This window comes from Musca vetustissima, unplaced genomic scaffold (genome assembly GCF_032173495.1).
Source record: "Musca vetustissima isolate MV318-11 ecotype Yass unplaced genomic scaffold, APGP_CSIRO_Mvet_v1 utg4553, whole genome shotgun sequence".
In the NCBI taxonomy this organism is placed as follows: domain Eukaryota; kingdom Metazoa; phylum Arthropoda; class Insecta; order Diptera; family Muscidae; genus Musca; species Musca vetustissima.
The window spans coordinates 2,250-15,023 of record NW_026875441.1 but is presented as its reverse complement, the minus strand read 5'-3'; the positions used below and the strand labels follow the sequence as shown (position 1 = coordinate 15,023).

Below are 12,774 nucleotides of genomic sequence, written 5' to 3'. Positions count from 1 at the left end.
TGGTTGCGGAGCATAAGCGGAATAAAAATGGTTAGAGCATCTGAAGTATTGCAACTTTGAAACCGGTGTGAGTATGAACCTAATTTTCCCGCAGAGGCAGTTGGAATAGGAAATGAGCATGATGCGGGATTAGAACGACTGATATCTGAGACTCTGGGAACTCTCCGGTGAGCTCTGTCGTTTTAACTCGGCAGATACCGGTGTGAGTAAAAAATAGGCAACGATTAAGTTGCTCTCGAACCCTGAAAAGAAGAATGATAGGACGGACATCAGTTACATTTGAAGACGAGAAAGGTGGCAAAGTCTGGACAATGGGTAATTTGATCCCGCTACTGAAACCAAGGAATGATGCCAGACCGGAAGGAATATATTACAACAACACCTTTGCACGGCATCTTCACACGTATAAGCGGAGGATTAAACCAGAACAGATCGATGTGGACACAATTCTGACCACTAACTATACCAAAATTCTTGGGGCCACATTCGCTAGCATGTTTGCACCTGCCACACAAACTACAGATATGTATATGCGATAAGTTCAAAAGTAGAAATAAGGCCCTCATTCCGCTTGCCGAAGCATATTGGCGCGCAGGCGAAAAACTTTGCTGACCTATTAAAAAGCGATAGATCAGTCTGTGACCAGCTTTGCTGTAACAGTGTGGTGCGCGAATATTAGTTCTACGCAATGGAGAAGTATTAAGATCTGCTATCTTGTAGTACCTAATTAGGTGGTGCAGAGAGAGAGCCATTCTAACCAACATATGGTGGATAAAACTGCCCCAACCAGGTGTATCAGGAAGAATCTGCATGCTCTAGAGAAAAGTCCAAAAATATAAAATACATCATCTAGATCAAGAAACTTATCAAGCAGGTCTGAATAGTTAGCATTCGACAACAGGATGTATCGATGTATCCTGCTGCGAAGCATTAGATCTCAACATTAATCAATCCCCTTTATTCCCAATTACACCTTCGAACATTGGAATCTACGCTACTTTAACTGTCCTAAACATTTAATCTAATATATCCTAGCTCCCTCTAGTGAAATTTATAGTAAACTACATACAAGTTCTTGTCTTTGCTATTATCTCTTGATTAGATAAATTAAATAAATGTATATCGTCAATAGATGGCCCTGTATTCTATGTGGATGTTATTTTAATTTTTTACAAAAAAGTGGGAAAAATGTACCATTCAACTACTTTGGAATAAGGGTAATACGTAAAACTCATATATATATATATATATTTTTCACTTTTAAATGCTCTTTTATTCGTTTATTGATAGCCGTTAAAATCGTCTTTCAAAAAATCAGCTGATTGCGATTATTTTCCATTGCATATTCAACAATTGGTAAGTACCCATTATTTTTTTTACATTGCCCTTGTCTTATTTGTTTACACATAGTTGAACATTTCTGTTCACTCTTTGCTCAAAGGAACTAGTGCCCCATCTTCGAATTTCATGTATCAATTATGAATTATATTTTATTGTAACTCATTCTCATATCAAAATGTGACTAAATGAATATTTTGAATTTGAAATTACTTAATAAAATCAATAATTATCTGTTAAACCGTGCTTAAAAAAGTATTAAACACAAAATCTTTCACTAGTTCCTTGATTTACTTTGTGTGAATAGTTCATTTGAACTGATTGGCTGCTGGACATCACAACTCTGCTCTAGACGAGTTGACAGAGGAAAGAATTTAAAATAAATTCCTAAACATGGATGATCCATTAAAACCCAAACCAGTACCCCTAGCAGCGGAAACTGTTTTATGGTTTGAATTTCTCTTAGATCCCGAATTGATAACAAAACATTTGAGGAAACCCAGTCCAGGTATTTCGGGGTGAAATTTACACATTAAAAATTTATTAATTAATTTACTTTTCTCCAGATCCCTCAGCCTTGGAATTGCTGACACAATTTATATCCACAACCCATGATATTGTTGCTGTACCACAATTTGATTTAACCGCCCCCGAACCCAATGCCATACCGGGAGCCCCAGCCATTGTGGGGCAACAACCACAACAAAATGTTGAAGGTTTACGTTTAAGTCGCAAACAAATGGCTTTGAAAGTGTTAGCATTGAAAGTGGCCACATGGCTTAAATGGAATCTGGATCTACTGGAGAAAAATCTATCCATACCAAAGCAATTGTTTTTATTGCGCGATTTGTGTACCATTAGTTTTGGCAAATGTGTTGGCATACCATTGAATAATGAATTTCAGGCGACCATAAGTGAGTAGTTGAAAAAATTAAAAATTAAAAGAGGAAGAAATCTTTTCTATAAATAGTTTTTGGAGACCTGATTATAATAGTACTTTTTTTTGGGGAATTCAATACTTCCTGAGAGGAAATTCCGATGGGAACCTTGTGTCTGCCATGGCTTTTTAAATTCACTAAGGCATTATGGGTATCAATTTGAAGTGGATAGAACCCTTATTGCAAAAATTTAATAATATTTTATCGAAGATGTCCATAATTGTAAATTTTCAAGGGGATTTAATCACATAGCCGTCCATAGACTGTCCAATAGAAAAAGTCATAAATCCCCGGGAAAGTCCCAATCCGTGAAGAAAAAGTATGTAGTTATAATCAGGCACCCAAAAACTTCTTATGGTAAGAATTTCAAAACGAACCCCCTTCGGGTCTTAAGCCTACCAGAATCCATTAAAAAACTACAATGATTAATATGCGGTTTTCTGATTTTCATTATAGCTGCTGATGGCAATGAAAAGGCCGCTAAATTTGCCCTAACCTTCTATCATCGTTGGGTGTTGCGTTTACAAATTTTAAAAGACATAGCTATGAAGGCGGCCCGACCCACTGGCATGGGAAGTATGTAAGTATGAGATTTGTTTATTATATATTAGCTCTCTTCTGGAGTGTATAAACTAGGAACTTCAATGGACGACATGAATTGTCCTAGTTCATACCAGAGAGAAATAGTTCTGGTCGAGCAAATTGATAGCTCCAAGTTTTGCACGTTCAATGAGTAAACCCCAACCAGAGTCACGGGGTTTAATAAATGACGTTAACTACCATCCCGTAATTTGTTTAGGATCGTCTCCTCATAATTGTCCCATCAGCAGACCACGTGATTTCATTATCCCTGAACGCACGCCTCGCTTTTCATAAAAAACTTCTAATTTTCATTAAATCTCTTCTCTTCTTTCAGGTTTGTTCCCATGGAACCAATGCATCAATTTTTTGCCCCCGACATTTCGCCACAACCCAGCATTGAATTCCTGCAGGAGTTGTGTAAATCATCGGAACCCTTTTATGTTTTTGCCTATGAAACATTTAAACCACCCCATCCTAATGATGAACAAAATGTACCACAACAATTTGATACGATGATACAAATATCTCCCGCCGAATTAAGAACACAAGTCTACTTCGACCTGGTCAATTTCTATTTGTATACCAAACAATATCAATTGGCCCGGGAGGCAGTTAACGAATGTCGCCGATATTTAAATATGACCAAGGCGGAATATGAAATCGTTGGGAAAGATCCCAAACAATTTGTATTCTGCCATGTCAACGAAGATGAATTGGAGGGATATTTATTGGCATGTGGTCTCAGTGCCCATTCACAGACATTGACAGAACGTTTTAATATGTCCCAACTGATGCAGTATAAGGTATGTGGGGATTTTTGAATGGGAAATTTGAGAATTTTATGTTAATTCTTTTTTACTTTCAGGATATTATAGAGATTTTGAAGCTGGACAATCGCACCCGGGAACTTTCATTGGTCAATCGACGTATTGTGGAGCTGGACATTGAGGGAGCCATTTCACAGGGTATCCTTAAGGAACCCAGGCAATTGGAAATGCAAGTTGCTGCCCTCAATGTAATACGCAGTATATTCGATGAGGGTAATATATTTGCCAGTGTGGATTATTTTGAGAAGTATGCCCAGCTGGGATGTTTTCAGGCTTTAACTGAGGTAACAGCACTAAAACAAATACGAAATTGAATTAAATAATTACTTTTAAAAATGTTACAGGGCATTGCTGACATCTTACCCCATTGCTCCTTGAGCGAACGTAATCTACTCAAGCAATTTGTGATTGAAACAATTATTAATCATGCCAATAAACAATGGCTGCAGGAGGCCCAACCCTTGAATTTATTTTCACCTATTGAATTGCAAGACTTGGAGCAGCAAATACAAGAGGAAGAACTGCCGCAACCACCCTTGGCTTTGCTGCATGAATGGAAATTCAATTCGAAAATGTTACGCATAGAAATTGGTTCACTGGAAAGGCAATTGATTTCGTGTACCAATGCCAATACGGTGAGGGTTAATTTGTGTCAATTTAAAATTCTTTTTTTAAAAATAAATTTATTTTGTTGTTTTTAGGTACGAAAACTCTTGGTCAAATTGGCTGCAACAAATCCCACCAAACCCCTATGGACGGTTAATCCCAGCTGGGAAATTGCCACACCCATAAAATCTTTGCTGATGTCCATGCAACGGGGATTTCTTCAAGATTTTGCCTATGTGCTATTGGGCAAGGCCCGTGAAATGACCGCCAAGGGGGTAGGTTTTTTATAGATTTAAAAAAATAGGTTTAAGGTAGATACTAATAGGTTTATTTCAGGATTACATTGGCGCTGTTTCCATGTTGAGTGTCTTGAAATCCGAAACCCAACGGCCAGAGTTACAAAACTCTTCGATAATTTCCAAATTGGGTAAATTGGTTAGTTGGGAAATTTTGTTAATACAAATCACCCAATGTTTGGATGAATGGAATCACAAAACCTTGGATTTACAATCGCTGGGCAATCGTTGCAAACAGTGTTTGAGTTCGTTGCAAACAAATGATAATATTATACCACGCATAGAGGTAGGAGACATTTCTTCTAATTACACTGTGCGACACGAAAATTTTTCAGGGGTTCTAATGTACCAATTCTGTTTAGTTGGAGTCCCTGGACCACGAATATACCTTTGGTTTTTCTGGGTCACTTCGAAAATTAGTTTTATAACGGTAAATGTTGAGAAAAACGTGGTTTCATAGATTTTCACTTTGAAACGCTTATAACTTCTTTTCATTCTAACGGATTTATATTATGTTTTTTTTTCGTTCGAAGAGTAGAATTTTTTCTTTCAAACAAGGTATATACTTGGTAAATCGGTTGAGGATTGGCTGAGTTACAGTGGTTGAAATGTGAACAAATACTCATAAAATGACAAAATTTATTTTTCTTCGGACTGTACGAAGAAATTATGACATCAAGCCGTATAAGTTTTATTATATTATGGGGAAGACAATTAAATAAGCTTTCAAAAATGAGAAAAATCAATAAAATCGGTTAAAAAATGGACGACTTATACACATTTTTGTATTGATTCTATGCATATTCTCTAAAGGAAATATGGGTCTATCTCGTTTCCTCATTTCCACATTATGTTTGTAACAGACAAAAGAAAATGAGATAGACCCACATTTCCTTTAGAGAATATGCATCAATCAATACAAAAATGTGTATAAGTCGTCCATTTTTAACCGATTTTTTTGATTATTCTCATTTTTGAAAGTTTATTTAATTGTCTTCCCCGTAATATAATAAAACTTATACTGCTTGATGTCATAATTTTTTCGTACAGTCCGAAGAAAAATAAATTTTGTAATTTTATGAGTATTTTTTCACATTTCAACCACTGTAACTCAGCCAATCCTCAACCGATTTACCAAGTATATACCTTGTTTGAAAGAAAAAATTCTACTCTTCGAACGAAAAAAAAACATAATATAAATCCGTTAGAAAGAAAAGAAGTTATAAGCGCTTCAAAGTGAAACTTTATGAAACCACGTTTTTCTCTACATTTACCGTTATAAAACTAATTTTCGAAGTGACCCAGAAAAACCAAAGGTATATTCGTGGTCCAGGGACTCCAACTAAACGGAATTGGTACATTAGAACCCCTGAAAAAATTTTTTGTTTTGTTTTGTATCACAGTGTTATTATTATTTTTTTACTAAATAATAAATTCAAATTTTCCCTTCAGATCATTGAAAGCTGTGCCATCATGTTGCTTAATCTCAACGATTGGAATTCTGTTATCATGTTGGATAAACGTTTGCCACAATTAGAATTGGCCATATCGTTTGCCAATACATTTTTGGATATGGAAAAAATGAAAGGACCCAAAAAGATATGTCGTGATGCCTGGGATTTGGTTCTGTCAATGTTTCTCAATACTTCATCAAAAAGGGGTGGAAGTGCCGGTGCATCCGGCTCAGGTGGTGGTAGTTCTCGCAATTCTCCCTGCTTGGCCGTCTCCACCGGACTCTATCCATTCCTCAAACGTATCCGCCATCAAATGTTATTCAATTTAACAATTTCCATGTTGGGTAAAATCCATAACATACTTAAAGATGATCCAAATCATGACCTAAATGGTGAATATATGCAATTGTGGCCAACAAGTATAAGCAAGTAAGTAGGGGGGGAAGTTCAGAAATCTGAACGGGGAATTTTTTTAAAGAGGAACTGCTTAGTGATTTGTTCCAAAAATCACATCCTGTTTTTCACCAAAATAGTGTAGGGTATATTTGGATTATTACATTTATTTTAAAACAAACTATGTGTATTCTCTTTTTAATTTCAGTCCCATGGGCTACAGCATACGATCGGTATGTGAAACATTACATTGGCTTCTAACGGAGGCTTTGAAATTTTATCCTCAAACGATTTCATGGCTTAAAATGAAGGGTGATTTGGAATTAGGTAAATATAATTGATATTAATTTCATTTCTTTGAAAATCAAGCCTGGTATACTCCTCGTTTCAACCACAGTGGATTTCCAAATCGAAATGGCTCAAAAGACAAAATAATTCCTATTGTGCTGAGAGGTTGGATTAAAACTTCTTATCCCTCGTCTTTTATTTTTTATATCATTTAACTTACAATTAATTGTTCTTCTTCTTTTTCCAGCTATTGGCAATAATGAAGCAGCCATGCGTTGTTATATAAATGCACTGGTCACTGGCACAGATTATTGTAATGTACCACTGCTACGTAATGTAGCCGATGATTATATTATTAGGAAAATGATACGTTGTTCTTCCAACCTCGGCTGTCATATGCAAGCCACCGTTTTGTGTCAGGTTTGTTTGAATACTCTGTCTCTTACTTTAATAATTTAAAATAATTGTCTGTTATTTCTTCATCCATTTAGTTTTTGGAAGAAATCGATTATGGTATTGTCTTTAAAAATCTTACCGAGAAAACATCAAATTATACCGATGCCATGGATGCCTACTACAGCTGTATATGGGATACAACACTATTGGAATTTATCATAAATTTACATGCCAAAAAGGGTGAACATAGTCGAAAACTAGAAGCGGTGGGTTTAATGGGATCTTTATTTTTTTAATACCTATTATTATTTTGAATAATTTTTACTGTTGTTTTGATCATTTTCCAGATATCCGTTATGGGCACCTTGGAGTTAAATGCCAACAATAATGATGAAATCAAACGGGAAGCGGCATCTATAAGAAAGTCACGTTTTCTAAGAGCATTGGCAAAACAGTATTTACTATAATATTTTCAATTGAAGACTGTCGAGTTTTGTTATTCTAAAACATATTTACAAAAATTATAAAGGGGAAATACGGGAGCAACATAAAAATGTGTGAAAAAATTGGAAGAATAAAATATGGAAATCATTTTTATACAAAAAAGAAAATAAACAAGTCAAAACAGCGTTAAGTTCGGCCGGGCCGAACTTTGGATACACTCCACCATAGGTATACTGAAAGGTACCTGAAATGAAAATATTGGGAACATGCCAAAAAGTGGACCTATACCGACAGTTCTACAAACCTATTAATGTAAACAATTATGTACACCAAATAAAAATTTCAACGATTTTTATTACCATATACGATTCGGTTAAAAAACGCGCTCAAGAACCTAAAAATACCGAAAATTGGGGGTACCGTTATATGGGGGCTACCAGAAAAAATGGATCTATATTTATAATTTTTGGTTCAAAGTACTAAATTACAGCCAACTCGGTGAAAAAAACCGGTCAAAACCCCCCAAAAACTAAAAATTGGGGAGTACCGTTATATTGGAACCACCAGAAAAAGTGACCTATATTTATAATTTTTAGTCGAGAGTTTTGTTACTCAATAAGAACTCAATGTACCAAGTTTCAGCGAATTCGGTTGAAAAACGCGCTCAAAAACCCCAAAATACCGAAAAGTGGGGGTACCCTTATATTGGGGCCACCCGAAAACATGGGCCTATATTTATAATTTTTGTGGAGAGATTTGCTACCCAATAAGAACTCAATGTACTAAATTACAGCCAACTCGAGCGAAAAATTTGGATAAAACCCCACAAAAACTGAAAATTGGGGGGGTACCGTTATATTGGAACCACCAAAAAGTGGACCGATATTTATAGTTTTTAGTGGAGGAATAAAGGACTACTTAAGTCCTATGCCACCATCCGTATCCATCAGTTGGCTCGCTTTTATATGCCTTTTGAGCTGGGGAATCATCATCAATTCTCACAATATGGCCTAGCCAACATAGTCGCTGCAGCTCGATACGTCTGAATATGTCGATGTCCGAGAATAGATGGTACAACTCATGGTTCATTTGACGGCGATGTTCACCGTCGACGCAGATTGATTTTTCGGATGTTTCTCTCAAACACTAAAAGATCTGCTTTATCTGCTTATGCAAGTACAAATGCTTCAGATCCATACAACAGCACGGGTAATATCAGCGTCTTGTAGAGTGTGAGTTTGGTCTGGCCAGAGGTGACCTTGATTTTGAGTTGCTTACTCAGATTATAGAAGCATCTGTTGGCCAACACTATTCTCCTCCGAATTTCAAAACTTTTGTCATTAGTTTTATTTATGGAAGCTGTAGTTCTCAAGTTCCACAGTGGGTTCAAGTCTACTGGACGTCTTGTGCGTTGATACCATCAGCATGTTCTCCTCTTGCCAGACCCACTTTGGCAGACTCCTTCTCAATTTGTTCAAAGGTGGTTTTTACCGCTCGCAATGTTCGACCCATTATGTCGATGTCATCGACGTAGGCGAGTAACATGTGTTGTTTGGTGTACAGACCTTTTCCAGCTGCATGTTAAAAAGATCACACGACAAACTGTCACCTTGTCTGAATCCTCGTTCAGTATAGAAGGGCTCCGATATGTCCTTTCCTACTTTAACTGCTGACCTTGTGCCAGTTAAAGTTATCCTGCATAGCCGTACTAATTTTGCAGGAATGCCGAACGCAGACATGGCTTTAATCATCTCTGAACGGATAGGGATGTCGAATGCGACTCTATAGTCGACGAATAGGTGGATTGTGTATATGTGCTTTTCCTGGGTATTTCTAGGATTTGGTGCAGAGTGAAAATCTGGTCAATGGTGGATTTGCTAGGCCTGAATCCGCATAGGTATGGTCCAATAATGTCATCGACCATTGGCTTCTGTCGTTCACACAGTACACTGGATAGCACTTTATAAGCGTTGGAAAGGAGACTTATTCCTCTATAGTTGCCTTGTGTGTCACTAAGGAAAAAGGTCCCGATTGGGGCAGAAAAATTAGGGATGAAACAACCAATGGCCTTTATTTCATTCTAAGTAGTTGAACATTTTTTGCGTCGTCAATGTTAACACACGAACGACCCGAGTTCAAATCGGTCTGGGATTATCAACTCACCTCAGCGGGGACTTGAATTCTGCCGCCGAAGTGGTGGACAGTGTAGCTGTGGATTTGGTGGCGGATATTTTCATATTCCTGAGCTATGTAGATCGTTAGCTAAAATGCAAAAAGGCGTAACTAACAAAAAATTGAAATTGACTTTGTCAACACATGTAGTTTATTGACATTCACAATATTCATTCAAAAAGTCAATTTTCAATTTTTTGTTAGTTACGCCTTTTTGCATTTTAGCTAACGAGATGTTTTTTTCTATTTTAAATATGCCATCGATAATAGGACCCGACGCCATGATCGTACAACCAACCGGAAAGATACAGGTTGAAGAGTTTGCGGAGAAATCACCCCATCTTGGGAACTTCTGGTTTTACTCTACGAGGTGTGGACCTATTATTGTGCAACTTATCAATCTTAACCGGAAGAAAGGGTTCTCGAGAACATATCAACACTGTTCTATGACACTGCCTTTCCTGGTTTAGTCCTCGAAGGAAATCTTCTGACTTTAGGTTCTTCGAGGTATTCGTCCGTATATCACTTACGTCAAGTCCTTTTAAATTTTCTCCATCTCTTCTCAATTTTTCCACAAATTTGCGGCAAAATCTCAAAATCTCTTCAAACAAATTGATATGAAGGCCTCCTTAGTTCATCAGTAAAATTTCAGACATCTACTAACCTCAAGTGAATTGAGAATATTTAAATTTATTTCTTTGAACAATGCAATTTGAAAACACGTGGAATGACAGACATCCGGGGAAAACTTAACATAACTGGTAACGCTATAGCAATTCTATACTATTTCAAATGGAGATTCTGGTAGGATTGAATTAAGTGAATCTTACAATCTCCACCATGATCCTGTTGAAAATACATGGTATTTTACACGGTATTTGAACAATATTTTGAACGATCTTACTATCGAAAATCGGCAAATACTATTAAAAAAGCTGAAGAGATTTTCAATTGAACCTTAACCAAAAAAAGTGTATAAAAATCGGTAATTCTTATCGAGGACGTCTGCCACCTTTTGCTCCACCAGCAGCACCTTTGGCCTTTTTCTGTTGAGCCGTCTTCTTGTCATCGACAGCTTTGCGTTTAGGTGTTCCGCCCGTCGATGGTAAGACCTTAAAGAAACTATCCAAACGACCTTGGGTTTGTGATTGTTTTGACTTGAGGATTTTCTTGGCACCTGAACGAACACGATCTTCATTGAATTGGCGATCACCGCATAAATATTTTACAAGGCCCTCCTCATCGGGTTCGGTCCATTTAAGCTGAAATAGAAAAAGTTAAAACCCATTGCAAAATAAAATAGAAAATCTTTAACCTACCTCAATTTCAGCTGGATCGGCAACTTCAGGATTAATAAACAATTCCCTGGCCACTTGATAATTCCAATCCTCCGGCACAGTATACTTTTGGCGATCAATATTTTCCAGAATAGTTTCAATATCGCGATAGCTATCAATTAATTCGACAGCCCGCTTTGGGCCAATACCTTTAATACTATCCGAATAATCGCATCCCAACAATATACACAAATCAATAAATTCTTTGCTAGTCAAACCAAATCCTTCCAATATTTTACTATAATGGAATTCCTTGACCGGCATTTTTCTGGCCTCACTAAATGTCAAATGACGTAAAAGTACTGTGGAACCGAATGTCAAAGCATCCATATCCTCCGTGGCTGTAGCATACACTTTTCCCGCCTTTACCAAGGCGGCACATTGTGCCTCAGCTTCGCAGGGTGCCTCAACATATGGCACCCCCATTAACTTCAGCAGTTCTTTAGCTTCATTTGCGTGATCTTTGGTTACACGCACCAAACGCCTATTGAATTTATCCATATCCGCCTCATTACCAGCTTCGGTGGCAGCCTGCAAAGCTTTCTGGGCCTCCTCACGCCTCTCAGCACGTTTGGCCAATTCACCCGATTTCAGATCTGGTGGTTTTCCATCAAAAACATAAACCGGTTTAATACCATTGTCGAGCAAACGTATGGTACGATAGAACATGCCCATTAAATGGGATGTCGTTTCACCATCGACAGATGTTAGCTGGGCACCCTCGGCACGTACAGCAATCAGGAACTGATACAGACACATAGAGGCGTCGATGGCTACCTTTCGGCCAAAGTAATTTTTGATGTCACTCTCCTTGATGGCTTGCGGACAGACATCGGCAATTAACTTGGAGAGGCCTAGAATTCCCATGGCGGCGGCTGGGGATTTATTTTCAAATTAAACAAGATGCTAGAAAATTGAACTAATTTTAATTGAATCCTCGTAAAATTATAACTTTGAATCCTTTCAACATTTGCGCCAGGAATGCAAAATCAAACAAATGCAATTCGCAAAGCCAATTTTGCAAAACAACGCACGCTATGCCGGCAACATAATTAGTGGTGACGTATCGTAACTGTAAACGGATTATTATTAAGTGAAGTATAAAATGGATGCGTCTCAACTAATTTTCAAGATTTATGCTACATTTACACCCATAATTCTTCCAGATCATTCCTCCAATATAGTCATTGCCACATGTAGAGGTAACTCATACAAAAACGCTAAAAATAGCGTTGAAAATAGGATTCTTTTGTTGCAAAAGGATTTGCTGCTTCACATTTTCCCATTAGGAAATTGAAGTAAATTGTGAATCAGAGGGCAACGAACTTCTTTTGCGATTTCTTTGTTTTGAAAAAGTAAAATTGTTAACGTGCGATTAGTAGTCTTTTAAATTAATATAATTGAAATTGTCATGCCTGTTGTATTTTTTTCTGGTTCCCTATATATTGTACAGCTCAAATTGTATTATCGTATTTTTTATTTCACATCTAATGTGTTCAAAATTTTCCTGGTGGGTCGTTTTACATAAATCAAAAATGATACGAGTATTACGATACAATCAAATCAGCTGAGTATTGCAGTTACCTTATATAATTATTCCATGACTACGATAAAGAAAAAAAAAATGGTAAACATGCGTAGATTCTTACAGTGTGGGAACATGATGATTATAATGTAGCGAAGAAGGTATATCGATTTGGCAG

General features: G+C 37.1%; 2 protein-coding genes across 2 annotated transcripts; one reads left to right on the top strand and one right to left on the bottom strand.

The window, feature by feature from the left end:
• Window positions 1-1,731: 1,731 nt before the first annotated feature.
• LOC133337931 (integrator complex subunit 8-like) lies at window positions 1,732-7,414 on the top strand. The gene is made up of 12 exons (XM_061546134.1): window positions 1,732-1,846; window positions 1,905-2,252; window positions 2,733-2,856; window positions 3,193-3,661; window positions 3,724-3,969; window positions 4,030-4,320; window positions 4,387-4,566; window positions 4,628-4,873; window positions 6,040-6,470; window positions 6,643-6,761; window positions 6,970-7,142; window positions 7,214-7,414. Exons 1-12 carry the CDS (start codon window positions 1,732-1,734, stop codon window positions 7,412-7,414), a joined length of 2,943 nt encoding a protein of 980 aa, XP_061402118.1.
• Window positions 7,415-10,726: 3,312 nt separating this feature from the next.
• LOC133337932 (flap endonuclease 1) lies at window positions 10,727-11,938 on the bottom strand. The gene is made up of 2 exons (XM_061546135.1): window positions 11,054-11,938; window positions 10,727-10,996 (listed from the first exon to the last, which is right to left on the bottom strand). Exons 1-2 carry the CDS (start codon window positions 11,936-11,938, stop codon window positions 10,727-10,729), a joined length of 1,155 nt encoding a protein of 384 aa, XP_061402119.1.
• Between the last annotated feature and the right edge of the window lie 836 nt (window positions 11,939-12,774).